Source organism: Wasmannia auropunctata, unplaced genomic scaffold (assembly GCF_000956235.1).
Source record: "Wasmannia auropunctata unplaced genomic scaffold, wasmannia.A_1.0 LD335903.1, whole genome shotgun sequence".
NCBI classification, from domain to species: domain Eukaryota; kingdom Metazoa; phylum Arthropoda; class Insecta; order Hymenoptera; family Formicidae; genus Wasmannia; species Wasmannia auropunctata.
This window is the reverse complement of record NW_012026987.1, coordinates 2,050,997-2,075,662: the sequence shown is the minus strand read 5'-3', so window position 1 is coordinate 2,075,662 and position 24,666 is coordinate 2,050,997. Positions and strand designations below refer to the sequence as shown.

At 42.3% G+C, this 24,666-nt stretch overlaps 1 protein-coding gene across 1 annotated transcript; it reads left to right on the top strand.

The window, feature by feature from the left end:
- Nucleotides 1-2,789: 2,789 nt before the first annotated feature.
- On the top strand, nucleotides 2,790-24,151 carry LOC105455391. The gene is made up of 6 exons (XM_011698683.1): nucleotides 2,790-3,139; nucleotides 15,033-15,162; nucleotides 17,142-17,284; nucleotides 18,494-18,629; nucleotides 20,285-20,399; nucleotides 21,039-24,151. Exons 1-6 carry the CDS (start codon nucleotides 3,076-3,078, stop codon nucleotides 21,147-21,149), a joined length of 699 nt encoding a protein of 232 aa, XP_011696985.1. The 5' UTR covers nucleotides 2,790-3,075; the 3' UTR covers nucleotides 21,150-24,151.
- The last annotated feature ends 515 nt before the right edge of the window (nucleotides 24,152-24,666 follow it).

The window sequence follows — 24,666 nt, the reverse complement described above, 5'->3', positions numbered from 1 at the left end:
TATTCGCAAGAGATCAATTTTTTATATCTCTGTATACGTTTCATAGTATATATTTTTTAGAAAGTAACATTAGCTTCTATAGACTACTTTATATACCTTATTTATAAATATTTTGTGAATAAATTGCGAATAAAGGCATTATTAATGATGTTGTATTTAAAGTAAAAATACAAATACGAGATGAAATTTTATTGATTCTTCATTAGATGTTTAAAAGATTTACGCCATTAGCGAAATCTGTCAAATCAGGTTTCTTGACATTTTAATTATAATAGATATTACATGGCGCAAAATGCAAAGTTACATAAATCAAAACCGCTCTTAATAACCGCTCATAAATCAAACTCTTACCGCTCTTAGTCGCAACGAAAAAAAAAAATTACTTTTACTAATTTAATAAGAATTTGAAATTTGCAAGCGATAAAGAAAAGAAAATACTTTTGATATAATATTTATATGATTCCTTGGACTATTAGTTATCAAACGATGGTACAAGTCTTTATTCCTTTATGCTAATATAAAACGTTATCTTGATCATCATTAGACTAATGACCTGATTTGATTTTCCACGGAATAATACGTTTTTTTATGCATTCAAGAACAAGATTCGGTGACCATTTGATCCTTCTCCTCTTTGATCTTTGCCCTATTTTTGTAACGATCATCCTTGAGGCGTTACTACGATACTACATCGATTTGCGTCATTCGGCGACCACCATCCTGGCGACGCGACGAAGGGTTTTACTGCCCTGTCGGGGTTTCGCCATTTTATTTACTTATTTCTCTCTTTCACTTTCTCTCTCTCTCTCTCTCTCTCTCCTCCTTCTCTCTCTCTCTCTCTCTCCCTCCCTCCCTCCTCTCTCTCTCTCTCTCTCTCTCTCTCTCTTTAACCCTTATAGAAAATAGTTCAACGTGAAACGTGGACCGCCCCATTTGCATGGATTTCAATCTCAAAGATCGTGAATCTGCGAGCGGTATCCTTCGGATAGACGTCGTCGTTACCCCTTTCTAGTCTGAATTAATGACCCAGAGCTCTAGACTATGCAGCCTCCAATAGGTATCCTTGGATATAATTTTCCCTTTTACAGGTATTCTTGGGTATAATTTTAATCTTTTATTTCATTATTTATTTTCATTATTCAAGTGACGATATCTTGACGGATAGGCACGCGACCGATGTCCCTTTCCAGCGTTAACAGATTCGAGCAGTACAGTATCCAATAAATATCCTCAATGGAGAACTTTAACGATTTAATTTTCGATTTTGTGATTATTAATCCGGATGATTCAACAAAGAAAGAAGAGAAAGGGAGAGAGAGAGAGAGAGAGAAAAAGAGAAAATTTTATATGATAGTCACAATTATTTCTACTTCGCGAATATTCAGGAATAATGTCCGTGCGGGCGCTTTGTGATGCAATTTGCGCGGCGATTATGAAAGCCAGGTACATATATCGAAACGCGTACAAACTGCTTTCGGCGAAACAGTAAAGCGAAAACGAAGCTTTTTACTGCTTCGTTCATAGAAGGGAGTTTCCGCGAATGGCGCCGGCGAAGTTGGAAAACTCGCCATACATACCGGTAACGCTAAGAAACTTTTAATGAAAATCGAGCAAGACTCTTTTCTATCCCGCGATCTTCCGTCCCGGGGAATGGATTCGAAAATGGTTTTTCGAAATTCTATCTATCTCGGATGTGCCGCGACACGATGGTGTATCGTCTGTACAAAATAACGCATAGAATAGCTCCGTCTCCTTTTTTTTCCCCCCTACTTATTTTCAACGCCTGTACAATTGGAAACCAAAAAAAAGGAACGAATTTATATTCCACAAAAAGATTGCAAAAGAGAAGAGAAACCATAATTCAAATATGTATTATGTAATCTAAATGCGAATCAGGGGTTTGCCACTTTTTTTTTTGTTTATAACGATGAATCCTCAGATGTCAAAGCTAACCTAATAAAATTTAAATTGAAAAGATTCCTTTGAACATTTTCAACAGACGATTTTCTTACAGCCCCATAGAAGTGAGACTTCTTGTATTTTTATTTGTGCTTAATTAAAAACGTCGAGAATCAATCTATTTTTGGGGTCTAATTGTAAATTTATTTAGTGATATTTGAATAGCCCTACTATTATTATACTCCTACTATTTCTATCGAATAGTCCTACTGAACATTTTATTGTGAAAAGCGCGCAAAATCGTCTCTCTCTCTCTTTCTCTCTCTCTTTTCCCATCTTTCTCCAGTCTCGCGGCTGCCTTGGCTCCCCGCGCACTCGTAAGAGTTCGATTAATAAAATCTCACGCCAGTTGAACGAGCGTCGTAACGACGTCGGCGCCAGCGGACGCGACGGAGGTGCATGACGACGATGACGCGAAAAGACGGGGCCCGCGATCGCAACGAGACCGGAGAGACGACGAGAATCGGGATGCGAGAGAGAGATAGAGAGAGAGAGAGAAAGAGCGACAGAGGGAGAGAGAGGCAAGGCGGGAGAGACGCGCGAGTGCGAGAAGGAGGGCGCGTCGGGTGGGAGAAGGAGAGACGGCAGATGGATTCGCGGGATCGGTGGCGTGAGCGATCCACGCATGCGCGCTGGCGCCTTCGAAACTCGGCGCGCGTTCTCTCCGGTCGGCGGGCGCCCGTCATCCGTCCGCCGCCGTTGCGAGTCAAGTCAGTGGTGCACGGTCGGTCGCGTGGTACGTACGTTGTGATAAGCACGCGGATCGCGGGGGCGAAAGAGTGGTGCCCGAGAGAGTAAAACTTAAAAGCGCATATAGAGTCGCAGGCGGACACTGACACACACGCGCGCGCATATACGCGACACGCACGCACGTACGTACACACACCCACTCACACGCGTGGCCACTATACTTCGCAGTTTGCTCTGCTCTACTCGATTACTTTCTACCTTCCATCTCCAACGGCGATCGCCCGCTCGCGCGCAGTTCCCGACACTCAAAAGAGTTTCCGAAGGACGGACCTTCCTCTCTCCCGCGCACGGCGAACCAATTTCCCGTACGGTGCACGGTACACACAACGCACAGAGCAAGATTCGACGACGAGAGCGGCCCGGAACATGAAAACACCTATGGAGAATCAGCTGTCCTGGCTCGCGCTGTTCATGACCGCCTTGTATTCTCGTGAGTATTTATCTACGTATACACAACTTCGTAGCCTCTTCCCCGTCCTCTATTCTAGCTCGTGACGTATGTGCGATCGCCGTACGACACCCGGCGACCGGCGTTTTCGCTCTATTATTTATATTATATTATAGCGTTACAGAGTCTCTGATCGTTTCACTTGCGCGTTTCGCGTATTTATTTTCTTTGATTTCTCTCTCCCCCTCTCTCTCTCTCTCTCTCTCGCCATCTCCAAAGACCTCTAATTCATTTCCTCACTGCGATTGCAAGAAAATGCGAGTAAGACGAATCTGATTTACGTCACGATCCTCGAGGATCTTTTAATTGAAGTAGGTTGGTGGAACGCGCGAGCGAGCGCTCCGGAATCGCGCGACTTCAGATCGCTTGCATCAAAATATCGAGTATCCATTCTCTTTTAAATACGTTAATGACGCTCGATCGTTGTTTTGAAATCTGCTGACGGTTGAGTTTTTCGAGATTACCCCCTCGTATGTATACACTTGCGCGAAATCGCGCCTTCGAGTTACATCTCGTTTCTGCTGATCGCCTCATGTTTCTCTATTCAGGCCCGGACTTCCTTGACGTGAATTCGTTGATTACCCACGTGTTTCGTTGCTGTAACATTCGGGGTTACACGGTGGTTCACATCCGACGTGCGTGAAAGTGACGTTTAAGGGATGAGGGATGGCGTTTACTTCCGCAAAAGCAAAACGTGCGAATCGCACAACGTCGTTGTCATGTTAATCGCAAAATCGTCAAACACAGAAAGTGAATCGCGCGGAGGAGGGGGGGAAAAAAAAGAACGCGCGTCACAATGACAGTTCGCGAATCGCGCGCGTGTACAATTTCGGGATACAATTTCACGTGCTTCAGTAATTTTCCTGCCGAAAATAACAAGCGTCCGATGTCTACTCGTGTTCGACACGTAAATACGCCCCACCTTTCATTCCGCGTCAGACGTAAATCTCGCGTCGAGTCAATCCCGAACACGAAAAGACGGAAGGCCGCCGGACGACCGAGAGCGTTCTTGTTTATCCGAACTTACGGGTTGTCATTCTTTGGACGAAAGTATAATGAATAACTCCCACGCGCGACAACCCGGTCTCTTTCCGCGAAACCTAGGTCAAGGACGTCGCTTCAAGTGCATAACGGCGGAGGAGGATCGACGGCGTACTAGATTAAAGCGGGACGCGCGCGCGCTCGCGGGTCGACATGTCCCGACGTCATTGCTTAAAATCTGGAATAAGAACGTTGGGACACGCGCGAGATGAAACGCTTCGCAAAACGCCAAGTTTCGCGTTCGAGCATTCTTCAACGTCCAATCCCGAGTTGACGTCGTCGGTCAATGCGCGTCAATGCAGCGAAAAAAGCAACTCGTCGCGGCGCCAGGTCCAAGATGGAATTAGAATTTGTTAATTTGGGGGCGTGTTTCCCGCCGACGCGACGACGTCGCGTAAATAATTTCGGGTGCGAAATTGTCGTCGCTTCATGTCAGCTCCGGATATACTATACTTTCGATCGAACTTTCGGAGGATATTTTTAACGGGGCTGCAAATTATAGCTGAAATTAATCTCGCGCGGAAATTAACTTTTTACCTTAGTTCGAGCGCGATCGCGCGCGTCTCTCGCCTTCTAATTCTAGTTTCCGGGAGCGAGGGACAAACGATCAGTTAAACTACGGTTAAAGTTAACGGTCGACGGCGAGGAGAGTGATCGTAAAAAGGCGGGAAAATTTCTGCGCGACGGAAAAATGTTTCGCCACAGGGCTCCGCGATTGGGGGCTCGTTTGGCGCGGGGGAGATTGGGAAAGGGCACCGTGCGAACGGCAGTAATTGGTCCCATGCTGTAAAATTGGGAACGTTTAATTAGAGCGAAGATTGATACTAACATGCAAGCAAAAATTCTCAAAGTATCGACCTACCCCGGGGTTTTATCTAATTAGGTCGCAGACAAGTTTCGGAGCGCTTCCTCTTTCCAACCGTATCTTTGGCGGGGCGACGCGATGTTCCGAGATTATCGGAAGAGACTGGATATCCGTTTTAGGGCAAAGGAAGCTTTTCGACAATTAGTGCTCCAATTCCTGTCCCGTATTTCGCTCGTCGGCCGAGTCGTTTATTTTGATAGCGACGCGAATCGATTTTTGCTAACCCATTAATTCGTCGGCGTCAGCGTGCAAAACTAAAATTTAGCGATTGAAAAGAATCGCCGAAATAGCTTTTTATTGAGTTGACATTAAAAACCTGACGAAATATTAATTACAGCGAAAAAGTGTTAAATTCTCCCCTGCAGCCGTTCTCCGCGAAATGTTATTTCGGCGACGAGCAAAACTTACCTGTATAATGCATATGTAAAAGTTATTTCCAAATTTCCAAAGTGGCCAAATAAAGATAATTTAGTGAAAATTTAAAATGGTCTCGGTTTACGCGAAATTCAATTCTCGTCTGACACGTGTCGGAATCCGGCGGATTAAAATAAAAGGTAAATTGGAGCGGGAGAGCTGTGCGAGACTGAAATTTGCCATATCGATTATAAGAAGCTATGCATCCTTGAAATAAAACGGATGACACGTGCCTGGGGCGGGGACCGCGATATAATCCAAGTGGCAAAGCGCGCATCTGGAAATTACCGGGGATCCGAATTTAAAGCCGCAGCAGCGGCGAGGGGAGGAGGCGGGGAGAGGGGGCAAGGGGCGTGCGTGACGGCGCCGAGTTACGCGGGTTTAAAATACGCGAAACGCAATTAGTTTTCGCAACGAGAATTTCTGCAAATTGTGTTTACGACGCTGTCTCTGACGTTTTGGAGGCGGAGTGCGCGATGACGGGAATCGCGGGCCGGCCTTGAATTCATTCAGGGTATATATTTGTTCTCTGCATCTCCGCGCGCGTGATGCACACTTCGCGGAAACGGAGTAAACAAAACGATCTCCGTGGCGAGTATACATACGGCTATAGTCTCGCGCGCTTCCTGTTGTCTAATCGCGCGACGCGAATTACGCATAGATTCGTAAATATTACTCGCGCCATCGGCTGCTGATCTCGATCGCGCGAGCAGGCCATTTCGAGTCATAACGAGAGATAACGGCGGCGTGCAGTGACGCAGACTGTAGCGAGGTGTGACGTTTCCTCTCTGAATAAATTCTCAAATGCATTTCCCGAGCGATGCAGCGCATTGGATTACATCACCGCGCTCGTGTCGCGCCACGCTAGCATACCCATATGTGCGAGCGTTAGATAATTGACTTGTTTACTATAATAACTCTTATATCGATCTTTTCATCTCTCCGCGTATCTTCGTGTCAATTATTTCATCTCGTCAAGTTACACGCAACCGCACGTATATAATTGTAATCGAATCGACTTTCGCCGACAGTCCGCGTCCTTCGGTTCCCGTCAACGTCGAAATTGGGGCCAGATTTATAATGAAATAATTGAGCGATATAAAGCTCGGAAAGTTGTCGCGGAGGGGGGAGGGGGGGGGGAGGGTACGAGAGAAGGGAAAGCGGCTCGCTCGCGAATCTCGCGATCCTCTAGATCAGTCCTTTCGCGCGACAGTCTTTCTCGGTACCGAAATAGCTACGGCGGCGGTCGACAACCACGTGGGTGACTCGCTCCGTTACATCGTACGAGATGACGTAGCGGCTGGCGATTGGCCGAGCGGATGGGCGTGAGTCTCGCCTCACCTTTAACGACTCACACCGACTCTCACATGCCGATCTCGGCACGGCACGGCGCGGCTCGGCGTCGCGCCATGGTCGCGCCACGCGAAAAGCATCCTCGGACGACCAACCGAGAGCCGTTTTTCCTTGACGCGCGAGAGAGCGGAGAAACCTCCGTGGTCGCGAAACGACAGATGCGAGGAAGAGACAGAGGGAGAGAGAAACAGCCGGTTTGTGCTGATACGGTGTGCTCTCGCTCACGCACGCCGCATTCCACGGAGTTTAGGTTGTTCCACGTAACTACACGCGCGAGAACGAGGACTTGTTGCGTGGCGGAGAGAGAAAGAGAGAGGGGGAGAAAGAGAGAGAGACCTATATGTACACCTATAGAGATAAGAAGAGAAGCGTCGCAGCTGCTTCTCCTCGCGTGAATCATGTGATTTACTTTGATGCGCGTGTAGCGTCGCTGATATTTTCGGTAGCTTCTTCGAGACTATATTAACTCGTTCATTTTACCTTACGTCTCTTCCGCCTCTTGTTCTCCTTTCCTCTGCTTTACTATGAATTTATTTTCTCTCGTTGCTTATTTATTCTGGAAATAGGATACGGTGCGCAAAGTGACATTACAATAATAAATAGCGTAAACGGAGCAATAATGTGCGGAAAGAAAGAATAGAGGGATATAGAGACCGCGGTGTAATAAACGTGCGCAGCGGGGTAAATTAATTAAAGTTAGCGAAATCTTTTGCCGTTCATGTATACCAATGTCATATTAAATGCGGAGAGAGTGCCGGAGGAGGCTGAAGATAAAACAAACAGTTACCGTTTCCCTCTCTTGCGAGAGTCATCTTTCATTTATGGGAAATAAAACCGAGATGAAATAACGAGTTGTACCGTGGATGCTCCGGGCTGCGGATATATTATTGTAATAGATAATTCCATTTCTTTGTTAAATGGAAATATTATTCTCTCCGCTTGAGGTCTAACTAGAAATTATAAGAGTCGTTCGATTATACACACAGACTCGATCGTGTTAATTCGTCGGTTTCTATTTTCTATTACTCGTATATATATATATCGTTTTTATAATACATTCCTAGCACGCATGTTTCTACACATCACGTTCACATGAGAATCTGTATAGATGTAACTTAAAATGCAATTTTTTCTACGTATCGCATCGCGAATTATAGATAGCGCGAGGCGGGCTGGAGATTTTCAAGATTTCAAGGAAATCAAGTAAGCGTGTTCAAAAGTATCGATGTTTACCTCGGAGTCGCGTTAACGTTCGTTGCTGCAGGGAGTCGCTGAATTTTCGCGAGTATCCAAACCGGTATCGATACCCGTGCAGTCACACGCTCGAAGGTATGTCACAACGTCTCGTAAAAGCGACGTCATTCAGAATAAAATATAACAACGCCAATTAGCGCTAATCTTCGATAATACAAGTGAATCATCACTAATGAATGTTAATCAACTTAATATGTTAATACGAGTGAACTTTATATTTAACGCTAAATGACTAAATGCTAAATACGATATATATATACATGCAATATGTATATATGCATCTTGTTTAAAATGTTGACTATAAGTGATTGCGAATAACGATAGTTTCAATTCACAACTCTAATTAGCAATTTACAGATCTTTCCTCAAAAAGACCGACTGTAGGAATTAAATGTTGAAATGTGATCACTTATTTACGAGACAATTAGGGCGATTTCAGAATGTTTAACATAGTGAAAGAGAGAAAGAGAGAGGGTACTATCATTATTTGCAGTGCCGAACAAAATTTTTTTTTGTTTACTTCAGACATTTAACACTGAAATATACGAGCGACTATACTGCAACGGCATAATATAACGCATAACCGATTAGATTAACGCAGTTCGCAGACACCACATAATATGAACCAGGATCCATGTTATCGTAGTATCATCCTTCCAACATTTTTGACTCATTAATCACGACTCGGAATACACGATCGAAAGTATTATCCATTACGCGCGTCAAGACATAATAATTATCTAAAATTATTTTATTAATACTTAAATGCAATGTAGATAGAGAAGTACATTTATTTAAGTATTTTTACCATTATATACACGAAAAGCTTAACCTTTTAATTAAAACGACTTCGCGTCTTATATCTTACGCGTCAGATTAAAAATGAAACTATTTTTGCGCGCAATCAGCTTATTGTGAGTTATTCATTATGTCGGCGGCCATTCCGCTCATAGGTCAGTCACGCGACGAGGATAGCACGCGAAAGAAGAGCACGGCCTGCATCGCGCAGGGTCATCGTCATCGTCATCTGTTCATTTGCCCATCCATCCATCCATCCCGAGTCTCGCGCGAGCGCGGAAAAAGAACAGATAATAAAGCCGGAACACGCGCCGCTGTTTCTTTTCGCATAATTATGTGCTTAACACCGCCGTAGATAAGATAACGCTTTCACATTGACGCAAATGAACCGACGGTCAATTATTCAACGATTTTGCACCGTCCTTCTTCTCTTCATCCGGCCGCGGAGGAGAATCCGTCGCGACCTTCTTATCGTCCTTATCGTCGTCTCGTCGTTTAGTCTATTTCAGTCGTCTGTGCTCGTCTCTCTGCCAGATAACCCAGAGAGATTTCATTAACCTAATACGCGCCCTGCGCGAGCTCGCTATTCTTAACGTCAATCATTCCGAAATTTCATCCCATGGCGATCGTTCCCGGCAAAATGACGGACACAATGGCATTTGCCTGCCCACTGCCATGGTTATGGACAATGGACCACGGGGCTACTTGTAACCGATACACGCTGCACCTAGATAGTTTCCATTGTCGTTAGAATTCTAAAGCAGTTCCGTTTTAGCTTTGTCAGAATTAGGAGAATTCAGAGATGTGCAATTCGAAGACGGTATACGCGCGTGTCATTTCGCAGATAGAAAGAAGATGCACGATGACGATTTTCATTTATATATTCGCGAGATATTAATATGAAATTTATTTATTTTTTTTTAAGGTAGATAACGTATGTCTGTAGTAAAAAGTGATTTATAACCAATAATAATCTTCGTTGTCGATGGCGTGATTGGAGGTAATGTAAAAAAGGCGAGATTACATAATGTGAGGCGAAAGATGAAAAAGTAGTGATAATGGTTGATTGCATGGAATCTTATCAGTGTCTATAGAGGAAGGTACACATTGCAATCCCGGAATGTCTTGCCGTTTAATCATGCAGTGGCGTGACTTGTTAACAAGCCAATGGTACCATTGATTTCACGATTTTGGTTTGCAAATCTTTATGCAAATATATTCATAGGTATATAAACAGAGGCCAGAACCCGAACCACAATTAATGCAGTGAATTTTCATCTGTGCCCACATCTCAAAAACTTAAGCCGATAAGTACACGAGTACACTCTACTTTAGAAAGATTTGTTAAGACAAAAAAGTTTTTGCTTTACTAACTCCGCGGATTAGAAATGACTTTTTGTGGAAGATTATGAGAATTTTTTACGATAACGCTTTTAAAGTTCGCCTCTTTCATCATTTTCTTTTTGGAGGAAAAGGTTTCGAAATGGAAATTGATTTCTCGCGAGAGTTCCAAATGGAAATTTTTCGACATGGCGAGGTTTTTGCGTAAACGTAGATAAAACACATCGTACGAGCGTGCGATCCGTCTCGATTTGACATTCGCGTGCACATGCGTGAGCGAGCGAGTGGCACCACGCGTTGTATTCGCACGCGCGTTTAGCAGTCGTGGCAAGGCCAACCTACGGGTTGGCTCGCGATTGGTTGTACCGGCATCGTACGATGGTCCCATCTCGCCTCGTTATAAATACGAGCCCTAACCAACCTCTTCCTGCTGCAGCCGCGTACATACGTGCATGCGTGTATGCCTGCGTGCGGGCATTATGAGCCAATATGTACACGGATATTCACATTTAACCACTGATTTACCAAAAAATTGGAAAAGATCGATTTTTTTTTACAAAATCGACACAGCGGAATTCCTATAGCGAATGAATGCTTTGCCGGCTTCGCGAAAAAAGAGCGAAGGTCATTGTACTGAAAAGAATATAAAGTCATAAACATGAAAAGGTTCTTTCTCAACAATAGAATTGCTAATGTAAAATCGGTTGTCCATTAATTGAAATTAAATCGGAGACTTGTATAAGATCGTGAATTTCCGAAGCAGCGTCTATGACGCGTAGCGCGAAACGGCAACGGAGATCCGCGATTAATATCCTCGCGTAACGACATCCACGTGACTAATTATGGGATAGGAATCGAATTAAAGAGTAGTACAAAGTTGTGGAGAATGTGTTAAAAATGTTAATTACACAGAATTAATTACGATCGTAATTATCGCGAAATACGAGTCGATTACTAATCGAAATCGTTATTAGACACGATTAAAATTGGAATTGGCATGATTTGTGTAATTCTGAATAATAAAACGATTCGTCCCGCTGGAGAATCACTGGCGCCGAATAGAATTACACACGGAATTCTTCTGTCCTCTGCCGTAAGCCCGATACTCTTCTCACGAGTGATATCTTAGCCGAGCGGAGACAGCAAGTAGAGGAGTTCGAGAACGAAATGTGATCGGAGATGAGAAAATAGGTTACGATATATGGAGGGATCACCATCTCGGGGAAAGGATATTTATATTTTTATTCGTTTATCCGTTGCTAAGACAATTATTAATAAGTTATAGTAATTATTGTAATTATCGTAGCCCATTTTTTTTTAATTGAAAGATTTTATTATTTTTATCAAAAGTGCAGATGCTTTCGTGTGATTTATAATCTCGTATATCTCTAATGGAAATAAAAGTGTTTGTAATATCGACAGACATTTCAAGAAGAGAGTATCGAATATCCGTTGTGTTATTCCAATCGACGACTGCATAAATCGTTCGGGTAAATCGCGTTGGAAACGGAGCTATTTGTTTAATCATCGAAGGACAGATTTATCACGGGCAGACGGCGCCCGTCGTCCCATTGTTGCATTCGGTTTACAAAACAATTGCGCCGCTATATAGAGTAGGCCGCGGCCAGTTTCGCGGGCGGCTCGCCGAATCGTTCGGTCGTTATCGCGGTAGTCGGTCCGCGACGAGCTCTCTCCAATAATTTCGATAGTTTGTAATTAAATTTAATGACGTCGGTCGTCGGCGCGCCGCACGAGGGATTTACTCGCGTAGTTTGTCGCACGCATCGCCAAATCGATGCGTAATGATACACAACGCGCACACACAGCCGCTATATACGGCCGTTATGCCCTCTTTCCTCCCCCGTATAGGATTCGCGCCTTGTCCCAACGGGGGGAAAACGCAGTTCTCCCGCCCCGGCAAGTGAGTTTACTCGGTAAAGAAACTTGCAGTTTATGTACGCGAAACAATAAATAAATATATAAATCTTCAACCGGGACGCATTGTCCCGTTAGACTCCGAAGGTATTGAGAAAGAAACCTCGCGTGTTTTCTTCAATTCCTTCGAGTCTCTGACGCGGGACGATTCGTCCCAGTTGAAAATTTATATATTTATTTATATTGTTTATTGCGCAAATATTTTGCGCAAGTATTTCGCGAGATAACGTTGTATTTCATACGTATATCCCTACTCGGCAATGTTGCTCACTGAGAATTTGGCGAATAAAATTTTTAATCGAGTCAGTTTTCTCCTCGACGACAATCGTTCTTTCTCTCCGAGACTTTATCTATTGTTAACGGTTAAACTTAAATACTACAGGAATATACGATTCTTCTCTTCAAATAGGACGAGGATGATATTTATCGTCGTATGTTTTAACGATCTCAGGTCTTGTTGGTAACGATGTAGCATCAACAGCAACTACAAACATTAATTTGCAATGTTTATCTGAGTGCATACTATGTTTACAAATACGACGTATAGATTGCAAAGATTACTCGATATATACGCATTACGTGAGCGAGTAATCCATTTCGAGATATTGAAAGCAGTGATCTCTAAAAGCGTCAATTCAGTAGTCTAGAAAGTAACTGAAAGTGTGGAAAAGTTAGCTATACAAGTTTCACAAAGATGGTCCCTCTCTTGTACAGAAATCAGTCTTAAATTGTTAATTCGCATATTCTCCTTTTCTGATATTATTATACGGATATCGCTTCGTTTCATCTCGCGCCGATGTCTTGAATTAAGATAAGATCTCCTGCATAAAACATTTGATATTTCGAATAATTTGTAAGTCGTATCGACAAAGCGGACGTTCGAGCATTTCCATTTCGGACTTTAAATGTAACACCCATTTATTTCACTTTTTCATCATGGCGGCGAGATGTGACGTTACTTTCCATTAGCACCGCAATCGCGTGTATACAGAAACTCTATATTAGAGCAAACATACACGGGGATGAGAGATGAAGGGAAAGAAAGGCGGAGAAGGGGAAGAAATGTTGCAGGTGTTGCACAGGGAGACGGAGAGCAGCAGCGGTTCTACTGTGTGTCGGTTCTCTTTTATTACCTGGAAAGTGGCACTTCCGGGTAATCGGTTTTGAGCGGAAGTTATAAGTTCATTTGGTGGTATCGAGAGAAAAGTCGATCTTGACCCCGTTCCTACCTTACCCCTTTCTTTCCAATAGCTCGTTTATTACGAGGCAAGTGTAAAGCCTCTCTTGAAAGTGCTTAATAATTTCGCGAAGAATGTCCGGTGATTCGCACCCTCCCCTTTAAAAGCCGGATACGAAAGTTCCTCCTTCCTATACTTCCCCGCTCGTAGAGTGTTTGTACAGAGTGTCCCGGCAGCCTTGATTTTAATTTAGTAACGGATTCTTTGATCAATTTAGAGTCGACCTTTTCTTAATTAAAATCACGAGGCATCGGTAATTTTCGAGATGCATCGACATTCTAGAGTGCAATTAAAGGAACAAAAGTCATTCCCTTGTATACATGGATTCAGAAAATTTCTTTTGTATTTCAATTCAAGTCTTTATTATTAAGACCTTTAATGTTGGATGCGTGTTCAAAAATTTGAGGCGCAAACTTCTCTTGAAATTTTTGGTTTGCAAGAGATAAATCGACTTTAAATTTGCATACAAAACTACCTTCTCTGTATTAAAATTAAAGCGAGGTTTCCTTAGGCATCCGCGCCGAGTAAATGTATGTACGTGTATATATAACATTTGCATGAACCGTGCATACGGCGTAATTGGTAATGAATTCCCAAAAGTTGGAATGAAAAGCACACACGACGAAAGCGCGGGCTAAACTGGCAAACGATGCTCCCCCCATTAAATCCAAATCAACTTCCTAATATGAACGAATGGTTTTTCGCCAACGGCACATGACGCCGTGATAATATCGCGCGCCATTCGTCATCATTAGTCCAGACGGCGAATGCATTTCCTGTGTTTTTTATCCTGCATCCCGAATTCGCGTGTGACCACCGATACTCACACGTACGCGCGAGCAACGCGCGAGCGCGTCTTATGTGTGTGCCCGTTTCGCCGCCGCTACCACCGCCGCCGTTGCTGCCGTCGCCGTAATTTCATTTTCGAAATTCAGACACAAAAGATTCTAACAACTTGGCTCGGAACCATTTTATAACAGATGATAGACAGGTAAAAGATGAAAGATGAAGAAGAGGGACGGGTTGATAGAGATACGAGCAAACGGTTGAAAAATATGGAAGCTTGGTGGTTTCAGCGAATTAAAACTAGGAGAAAAATACGCGTAATATATTTTCTCTCTCTCTTTTTTAAATTAAATCGAAGTGAAATTTGTTGTTTTATTGAGATTTTAATTTCTATATAGTAAAAATTTATTAAACAACAGAGTAATGGGATTATTTTTTAAATATGATGTGTGTGATATAATAAAGTCTTATATAAGTATAACGCTGGACGGACGACGCTATTTTGCGATACGACAATTCCATCGAAATGAGAGAATATTGGGGATCCGTCCGAGTATGAAGTTCTAGGTGCAATCTGCATTGTTTCCACGTCAATTAAACTTGTTTGATATTTCCGCTGCAATCACGCCGCAGCGGCAACATCGATTCCGCGTGCTCGTCGCGCGCTTAATCGAATTCGAGAAACAGCGCTGCTCTTTGCGATTCCCTTACTAATAACGTTGTTATCGATGGGGCCGACGTATCGAGTCCCTGTTGCCTCTTACGTTTCGCGACCGACGTCTCGCTCTCTCTCTCTCTCTCTCTCTTATTCTCTCTGTTAGCTAACCTGATTATCGCGTTTCTGTTTCAGTGCTCGCTAGCTGCCGAGGTGAAAAGTGCGGACACGAGGAGCTGCAAACGTGTGCCAGGCCCCTCGAGAGAATCAGCAACAGCGACCTGAGTTTCGTCACGAAAAAGGAGGATATCGAGAAACTATGCCCGTGAGTTTTCCTTTCTCTCTATACCTGCGCACGGGCTATCTCTTTAAGCGGAAAACGTCCGTTGTTATTCGCCGTCTTTACATGTTCCATGAGGGGAAGACGTCGGTGCGGGTTACGCTGACGTTCCGTTTCGGGGAGAATTTCGTGACGGTCTACCACCTCCTCTTCTTCCTCTTCCGCCTTTCTTCTTCCGTGCCACGGGAGATTTTTCGCCCGGATGAGAAAAATGCCCGGTCGTTTTTCCCTGTTCTCGCACTTCATATCAATTTTATTAAGAAAACGTGCGGGAAGGCGCGCTGTCGCGGAACTCTCTACGGAGCTTAATCGCACTAATTGTGACGTCAGAGGGAGGAAAAAAGATGAGATATAGTAAAGAAGTGTTTACACCGCATTTGGCGATTTTATAATCATTAGAAAAAATTTTTCTCATTTCCGTAAAAATTTCGTACTCGCGTTAATCCCGACGCGGCGCCTCACAAAATATTTAATCTTTGCGTTTAAAAGAATCGTTAAAAAATCGGTTGGTGATGTAAACTCCAGCGACATCCCGAGGATGATTCTTCGATTTCTCGCAAAATTGGAAATTGATTGATCCGAGAATAATATCCGACGTTTCTCTGGCCTTATAGTCTATTATATCCGTCCGAATTCGCGATCGTATCGAGGTCCCTGCTCTCTTTCTCTCTCTCTCTCTCTCTCTCTCTCTCTCTCTCTCTCTCTCTCTCTCTCTCTCTTTGGCTTATCACAATTCGGCGATGCTCGATCGCTCGAATCTCTCTCGCGCCGCGCCGCCGAGTCGGCGCGGTACGTATGTAATTGAGTGGATGATTGCATGCAAGCTACCGGATATTTCGCGCGATATTTCCAGCCCCTCCCCCCCCAGTATTCGACGAAGAATCTTATTACGGCTGCAATTTAGCCGTGTCGGCGATAGCGCGCCCGGCCGAGAGAGGAAATTCGGCTCATTTCATGGAACTTTAAATTTCATTCAGGCCCGGTTTCCGTGTATTCCCGCGCGTGCCCCAACGGCTCATAGCCCAATATGACAAATTATTAATCACGATGCTTCACAACGTGCACGCGCGCGCGTTTCTTTCCGTGCAGTGTAATGGCAAAGCTACTAGTACTATCAAAATTGCGACTATCACTGTGTTGCGCAGTATCGCGCTACGATACTTTTTCTACGTTTGTTCTTTGATTGCGACGGTGATTGTGCAGAATCAGACGCTTTAACGCAATAAATTTTAAAGATAGGATTGCAGAAACGTACGTTGTACGCATGTATACTTCTATTAGTTACCCCGGCGTGTTGAAACAGTTGGAAAATTTCTACACGTTGCGCAAATATCGATCTGGTTTCAGTGTTTCAATATGCGGCTTTATATCCAAGATATTGCATGACATTGGCCCGTCGCGTTTGTGCCGAGCAATTCAGCTGGAAACGGAGAAGTGACACGGTTCGATAGATGGATCTTGAAAGTCAATTTGATATTCGTGACATCATATTTATAATCGCGATTCAACTGAGGAGGCTTGTTTGAGACACGCCCCTGTTTCTCGCTTGCTCCATTGACTCTTGATAGGGAATCGTGCATATATGTATATGTATTGTCTTTGAATCTCATTTAATTAAATTGGAAAAGGTTGCATATTCTTTAATCCGCATGCGATTTGAGGAAAGGATTTGAGATTCGGATATTTTCTATATTATGTTAGTTGCCTTTTTTGCAATGTGATCCATTCAATTGAATAGTAAACATTTCGATAACAATTTCGCAATTTGATGAAGCTATTTCTGTCGGTTCGATAATATAGCAACTCTAATTTTGCGAATGGATATATTTGGGATATTCGCAATTTTATACGCGCATACGTAGTTCCTATATTAATATATATTGATAAACTTTTATTTTTTTTTTCATTAATTCCGAAACAGCGATTGCTTAAATAACGAACGTTTTTTCCGTTTTTTGTTACAGGGATCTCGAGGCAGGTATGAAATGCATCAAACAGTACACTTTAAATTGCATGCAGCAGAAGCAACGGGAGCACTTCAACTCTCTCTACACCGGTACCAACATGGCCATCATGGAGCTTTGCCAAGACGGCCCGTACCAGGACGGTAAGTGTTCTTACCTCAATCATCGAACCGATTAGACATTTTGCGTCTTCAATATACAATCGTAATTATCAAAAGATTATCTACATAAGAGAGAAAAATTATTTCAAATATTACGAAACTGGCTTGCGGGGCAGAGGATAAAAGATTATAGAAATTTTTCGTCAGCTCTAAGCGCACTTTTATATTTTATGCATTTAAAATACTAGCAGATATTTTTGAATTTAAATGGAGAAGGGAAACGAATACGAAATTAAAGAGAAGTGCGGAAAGTTGAGGAATCAATAAGTTAGAGACACTCGTCGCATTTCACGGGAAAAAGTTAGGCAGCTGACTTTTCTGTTAAATATGCGATATTGTATAATTTGGGATTTGACCATTATTTTCGGGGATAAAACTTTGTTGAAAATAAATCCCATTGTTTACAAATCTACGGTAGATTCTTACCGTAGTCGAAATAACGATGTGCAAAGTCATCCGCCAGTCGACAAAGCTGTAGCAACTCGTTTGGCAATTGGGCAAGCGGCAGGCATCAATGCAATTCCAAACTGTCGGTCTCCAGTCGGAGATAGCACTAGACTCAATAATGCATCCGGCACTCTCGAGATTACGGGAATATCGCGTAGATTGTCCGCGGGTCGATCGAGCCGGCATGACTCTTCATAATGTACTCTGCTCCGTTAGAGAGAGGCACTGTAACATAATGAATCGTTAGCAAGGAGAGTAATATCGATTCCTCATGCCGCATGCTGTGCACCAGTCGCGTAATGTACGGTACGCCTATCGTAAACAAGAGCCGCGGGAAAGCGGTCCTCATTCAAAACTACTTGTATGATCTCAAAACACGACGAGACTAGTGCGTCAGTCAATCTATGTATACTCTTGTAATTATAGGCTGCCAGTAAATAGCTTGAGTTGTTTTTCTAGGAATGGAATCGTGAATGAGAGAGGAGATTCGGTTGAATTTTAAGCAACATTAACTTTCAACCTGCGAAACAATTTAATTATCTGTTCTCTAAAGCAACTCGTGCGTCTGTCGATTTCAATTATTATATTGTCATAAATGATTTATGTTGTAGAGAATTAATACATATATTTATATATTTCCCGGTTTGTCAAGTCAGCCTGATTGATCTCGAAATTTTATTATTGATACCAATTTTCCTACGAATACAATTGTTCAATAGCGGGAATGCAATTTTCTGTTCGCAGAATTCTTGAAGCACGCGCCATGCATGCAAAGATCCAAGGCCGAATACGAAATGTGTTACAAATCATATCAGAAAACGACTCAAGAGATAATGGCCAACCGTTCGTTGGGACAGCAAAGCCTCAAGTCCCTTTGCTGGTGAGTAGAACAAAAGTCTTTTTAGATTTTAGAATATGTACATGAACGATTCATGAGTGGAAAGTAAGCGTAGAATAAAAATGATTGTCGTGGCATTTGCTATTAATTTTATTAACGACATATAATCCGGAGATAATTGTGATGCTTAGCAAAAAAATAACACGGTGGCATAATTTTTCTTCGGATAAACTGACTTTATTATGTCGTAAAATGATTAATATTATGTTATAAAATTTACATCGTATTAAACCTATATCTACATACGCTTGACCGGAATTTCTACATCTTTGCAAATAGGATGCAACTCACGGTCCATTTGCTTATCCGAGAAAGTTTGTTAGTTTGGCAACGCGGAGGTAAACCTTAGAACTCAAAGCGCGAGTCAATTTGACCTAGCCACTTTTCAAAATGTAGATCCTCAACTGTTTTATCTGAACGCGCCTGCGGATTAGTAACTTTTCCGCGTGAGAATAAAATGGAGTAGTATAATATAAAATTTGTTTTATGAAAAGAAAGAAAATGTGCTTTAAATGCGTTAATTCAATAATTTATTTAAATGGATGGAACAAATTTATTTTACGTATTTGTTTATAAAAGAAATAACTGGATAATAAAATAATTCGCTGTATTATCAATTCATTTGACCATAATTTTATTAAATCGTAGACTGAATCACGTTCCGTTAAACATTGTGCTGGATTTTATAACAAATTTTTTAAAAGAATCGATCTGTAGCCACGTTAATATTTTACGAAAATCGAATCGAAATAAAACACGAAGGAGAAGCATCATGTATAATAATACTAAATTGTCAATGCGCATCCGCTCTCGAGTCTCATCTCTCGAGGATTGATCAGCCCTTTTTCTCCGAGTCGATGTTGAAATCCAAGGAAAAATCGAGTTACGATTATGACATGAAAGGTCGTCGGAGCGAGGCAAAGTACGAGGAACGCGGACAAATAGGTTTAAGCAATACTCGAAATTCTGGCATTTCGCATCCCCTCGACTACGATAATTTAACACTTAAGAGCTCGCCGGTGAAACAACTGCATTAATAACGACGGGCGTTGCTCAAAGGACTCGTGCAAAAAGAGTGTAATCAGTCCTTTAGGTCGGAAGTTTCACGCTGATGCCTGTACAGACACACAGGGGTGTAATGTCATTAGCGTATCTCTACCACGGTCTACTGCAGCTTTTGAACTTGCGCATCCCTCGCGAAAGGGGGACGTAAGTAGTATGATGCTGACCCGAAACTGGATAACAGGTCCGCAAAAACACATTCCACGCGTCATTTTGTTTCTCCGCGGTGATCCAATTATATCATTACAGGCCGCTCTCCTTCGGAGGGAGAAAAAGTTTCCTTACAAAAGCTGGGGGCACGTCGCGAAAATAGGAAACGGGAATTTTATTCTGTGCGAAGTTGCGAATTTCATATAATTTTTAGTAAGACAATATTTTAGAAGGACAACGAAAGAACTTAAATTTTATGACAGTTTTCTGGTCAGTTTCATGACAAATTTTAGAGCTAATTATTTTACGTGGTGTGTCCTCCAATTCGATTTGTTGCGCTCATTAGCGCTTTAGCGATAAAGCCGATAATCGTTTGTTTCGTTCCATTTGGGCGTTTCAAAAGGGACTTTGTACTGTTTGTGCAGCGCCTTCCAGGAGTACTTGGAATGCTCTCATCATACGGTGCGCCGTCAGTGTGGCGATGATACAGCGCGATTCACGAAGGACTTCCTCGACAGAATGTCAAGCTCGCTGCTAAAGGTGAGTAATTACATGTTTCACTTGACATCATGTTTCATTGACCTCGAAAGTACACGCTGAAGACTCGCATTAATTGCTCCGTTTATAATTGATTTTAATTACTATACGCAATATTGCGTACGGCGAATTCGAAAATATTTTGATTTCATATTGATTGTTTGATCATTCGTTTTAACTATATTTGACAAATATGGAATTCATTTTTACATTTTTTAACGAATTTGGAATGTATTTCTTTTTTTTGGATAAAATTTTAAGGTAAGTTATCATACATTTTAACTTGTTAGTTTTTGATATTTTAATGACACATATAAATATTTTGATGGAAACAAAAAAGTAAGTTATTTTCTCGTATAATATATAACAGACACGTACATTGAATCTTTCTGATGATTTAATCTGTAATAAATTGAAGTAAGTTAATTATTATGCAATTAAGTAATTATAATTAATAAATTATTTATCGAGTAGTTAATATTCATGTTATTTCTAATTTTGGAAATAAATTACGGAGCCGAAGAAAAGAAAAGAAATTAACGAATGACCATCTTATAAATGATCATCTCAGCAAGTAGTAAGAACGATAATAAAGCCGGCCGAATTAAAGGAAGGGCGAATTGTTTGTCTTGTTTGTTACAGACGCATTGCGCGTCCTACAAGGATTGCAACGAACACAGTGGTACCTCGACGCTGAATCTGTCTGCCATTATGCCAATGACGCTTATTCTCCTTATGAGGTACTTCACGTAATTGGTCTCGGCCAAGATCATTTTTTATCTTCTAAAGATAGAAAAATAGGGAAATGAGAGAGAGGGTGGGATATACACAGAGAATGGGAATTCGAGGAGGAAGAATGGGGAGATGAGAGAAGGGGAGGGCGCTCCTAGAACAGGAGGTAGCCTATTCGGCTTTTATCGTGCTTTGCTTCAGAGAGAATATGTTCCTTATTTTTGAAGAGTTTTTGCGGAGGGGCCGAAGGAGTGGCCGAAGTGATCAAAGAAGAGGAAAGGAGAGCGAAATCAGGGCAAAAGGGGAGATAGGGGAGGGCGAGAGAAGAGGAGAGGTACGGCGTTTCATTCTCCAAAGAGAATATAATATTTTTCATTTGCAAGATGATGTGAGAAATTGCAATAATCACGATTACGGAAGCGAGCAACAATGAGAGATCGATATTAAGAGCCGAAGGGACGATGAATGGTGGTGGGAGGGGGGAAAGGGTGAGGATACTTCAGAAATACACGTTATGAAAGAGCGGATGGAAGAGGAAGAGCGGGATCGCAGAAGAGGATTTTCAGGACGGCTTTCTCCCACGCACGTTACGGAGAGATATCGCGAATCGAACGCGATAAAGCCGATCACGACATGATAAACCGGAGAGTCTTTTCAGTCGATCGTTGAATGCGATCCGCTAGTCCGTACGATACCGCCACGCAAGACTGACTCGATTTTTTTGCGCGGTTTTGTCGCGAGATGAGAAATGAAGAAAAAAAAATACTCCTTATTAACCGGCGAGATCCTTCGGAACGGTCGCGCGCGTGCTGTTCTGAACGCGAGTATACGCGAGGTAGTATCCGATCCTCGAGAAACACGTGGGCGTTTGGATGAAGTCGGAGAAAAAGTCGGCAAAGGTAAGACATTCATGATGTCGAGTGAGAAGGGGGCAAACGTGTCTTCTTCCCGGCACGTTTTCGCCTCGATTTCGAAAAAGGGCACTCGTGCGGAACGAACGAACTATCGTCGCCGTGAAATCAATTTCATCGAATAATCGCGATCTATTGGTTCGCGAGAATGGCGTTAGAGAGAATGGAAGCTCGGCGTGAAGAGTCGAGTCGTTTGAGAGCAAAGAATTTCTGCTCGATCAGAGAATGGCGGGATAAAATCACGCCGTGCGTTCCTTCGCGCGCGCGCGTACGAGAGAGAGAGAGAGAGAAGGGATCACCGCGTCGTCGATTCGACAAGCACATGTCACTTCGCCGAAAGTTAAAGAGACATTTGAAATTGACGCGCGTTGATCGCGACTCGTTCAAAATGGAAGTTTTCGAGAGGGAGAGAGAAAGAGGATCGGTGTATAACTAACTCGTCCTCGAAATAACGGCGAGCCGATAGGTAACGAAGCTTCGAGCTAGGTATGTCAAACTAATTTTCCCTCCACGCGGATTATACGAACACTTGTCGCGCTATATCGGAGGCCACGTACTTTCAATATTTGCGAAATGAGCGAGATCCGAAAGTTTAAAGAGCACTTTTTAATTTCGTCGTCATAATGTGGCTTTAAAAATAATAAAAAAAGTGATTTTAAAATTCATTCTCATCAGAATGCATAGAATCACGGAAAATTTTATGCAATTGAAAATAACTGAAATAAAATCGCGGCAGTAGAAAAAAAATTCGCTCTTCGATACAAAAATCTCGTTTAACAACCGTAAATGGTACTCGTAAATAGTACGCGCGAACGAAATATTTACGAAATGCTGTTTATACGAATGAAACAAATGGAATTCGCGGGGCTTGTGTAAGAGGCCACGTTGCGGGCCATTTGCGGTACATTTAACATGTTCCGTTCGGGGTGTGCCGGTTTTGTACAAATTCAACGTGTCAGACGAAATCCTAGCTAGAGCCGGATACGAATGAGTCTATATTTTTCTGAGATCTGATGTAGTGTTGTACGTGTTACCTATAAAAGACACACGCGCACGATCGCGATTGTACTCGCTGCACAAATGATAGTATTAGCACTTGCATTGTCGTGTCTTAATTATTAAGTAGATGGAAAGAGTGACTGTAAAAAAAGGCGTTGAGAAAGTGTGTGTGTGTGTGAGTATATATGTGCATGCGTGTGTGTGAGAGAAACCATATTTTCACGTCGAATCGATTTTCGGTGTTTGTCGCCAGGCATACTGTACCGTCATTGAATTTGTATGTTGTATTCTCTGTTTAGATAAATTTTATTGAAATATAAAGTTTATTTATATGTTGGAGATATTTTGAGGGGAGGCATACTGTTTCAAATGTTAAAATATTTCTAGAATTAACCGAAATGGCCGGCGAAATGTAAAGCGCATGTATGATTTTTACCCGAAAAGATTCGTTTTTGCAACGGTAAGCGTCGACCGACTGAAAACTTTTACGGCATGTTTGTTACATTATGGTCCATGTCGTAAATAATTAAATGTAACCAATCGTCTGGTTTATGAGTTATTATAAAATCCATATGAGAAAGTCACGGCATTTAATCAAACGTGTCCCATTCATGCAATTATCGATATTTCTCTATTATCCTGCGCGCCGTGCCATTCGGAATATAATGCAGATTAATAATCTAGAAATTAAATTCCCTTCAACAGGGGGTACGTTTATCGATAGCCTCGCCCGTACATGTGTGTATAATGTGCGTACTCGATGTCGACATCATTTGTAATTTATCATTTCCTAGAGAATTCTGCGCTTTTAACGGCACAATGTTAAAACAAACAGCAAATTTTCCGTGAGAGAGAGAGAGTGAGAGAGAGAGAGAGAGAAAGAGAGAGAGAATAGGTCTTTTTTTTAATGTTTTCCGAGAGTCGTGTAGCCTCCGGTTTTATCGGAGGGAGATGACCGTGGTGTGTATGCATGAACAGAGATATTTATTTGTAATATAATAGGCTAATTAAGGAAACATTGTAAATATCATCGAGCTGTCGAGCTTAAGAGAAATGTAAGATAACTTAAATACATTCACAATAAAATCCATTATATTTTTATTTAAGAAAAAACAAAAAGGAGGAGAAAGCTCTGCACCGTCCTTGTCCCGTTAATTCCAACGTTGTCGCGACAAGCTCCTCCGAGCACGACGCACGAGCTGTGCACGGCGCATTGTGCATAGCGTAAGTACACGTGCGCTCGTGTCAGAGTCTCGTAAAGTAATAAGCTCCCTTCAACCCTTTCCCCGGTGATGATGATACAGCGTTCCTCTAGGGACACTACATCGTGATAGATACGTCGCACAAATACCAAAAGCCCGTCGACCCCACGCCGTGCGCAGCTAGTAGCGCAGATGCGTCGATAAATGACGGATTGTCGAATCTGCGCGATCCTTGATTATTCAGTCTTTGATTGACATTCGTATGAAATGGTAATTATATTTTTTGCAGAACTAATATTAGTTGTTTGGATTTATACGCAATGTTATGAGCAATCACTGATAAATAGCTTTCAACATACTGTAAGCTTGTCTTCGTTTTCGGAATATTCTATCCTTTTTATGATAATTCTTTTATTTTTTCATATT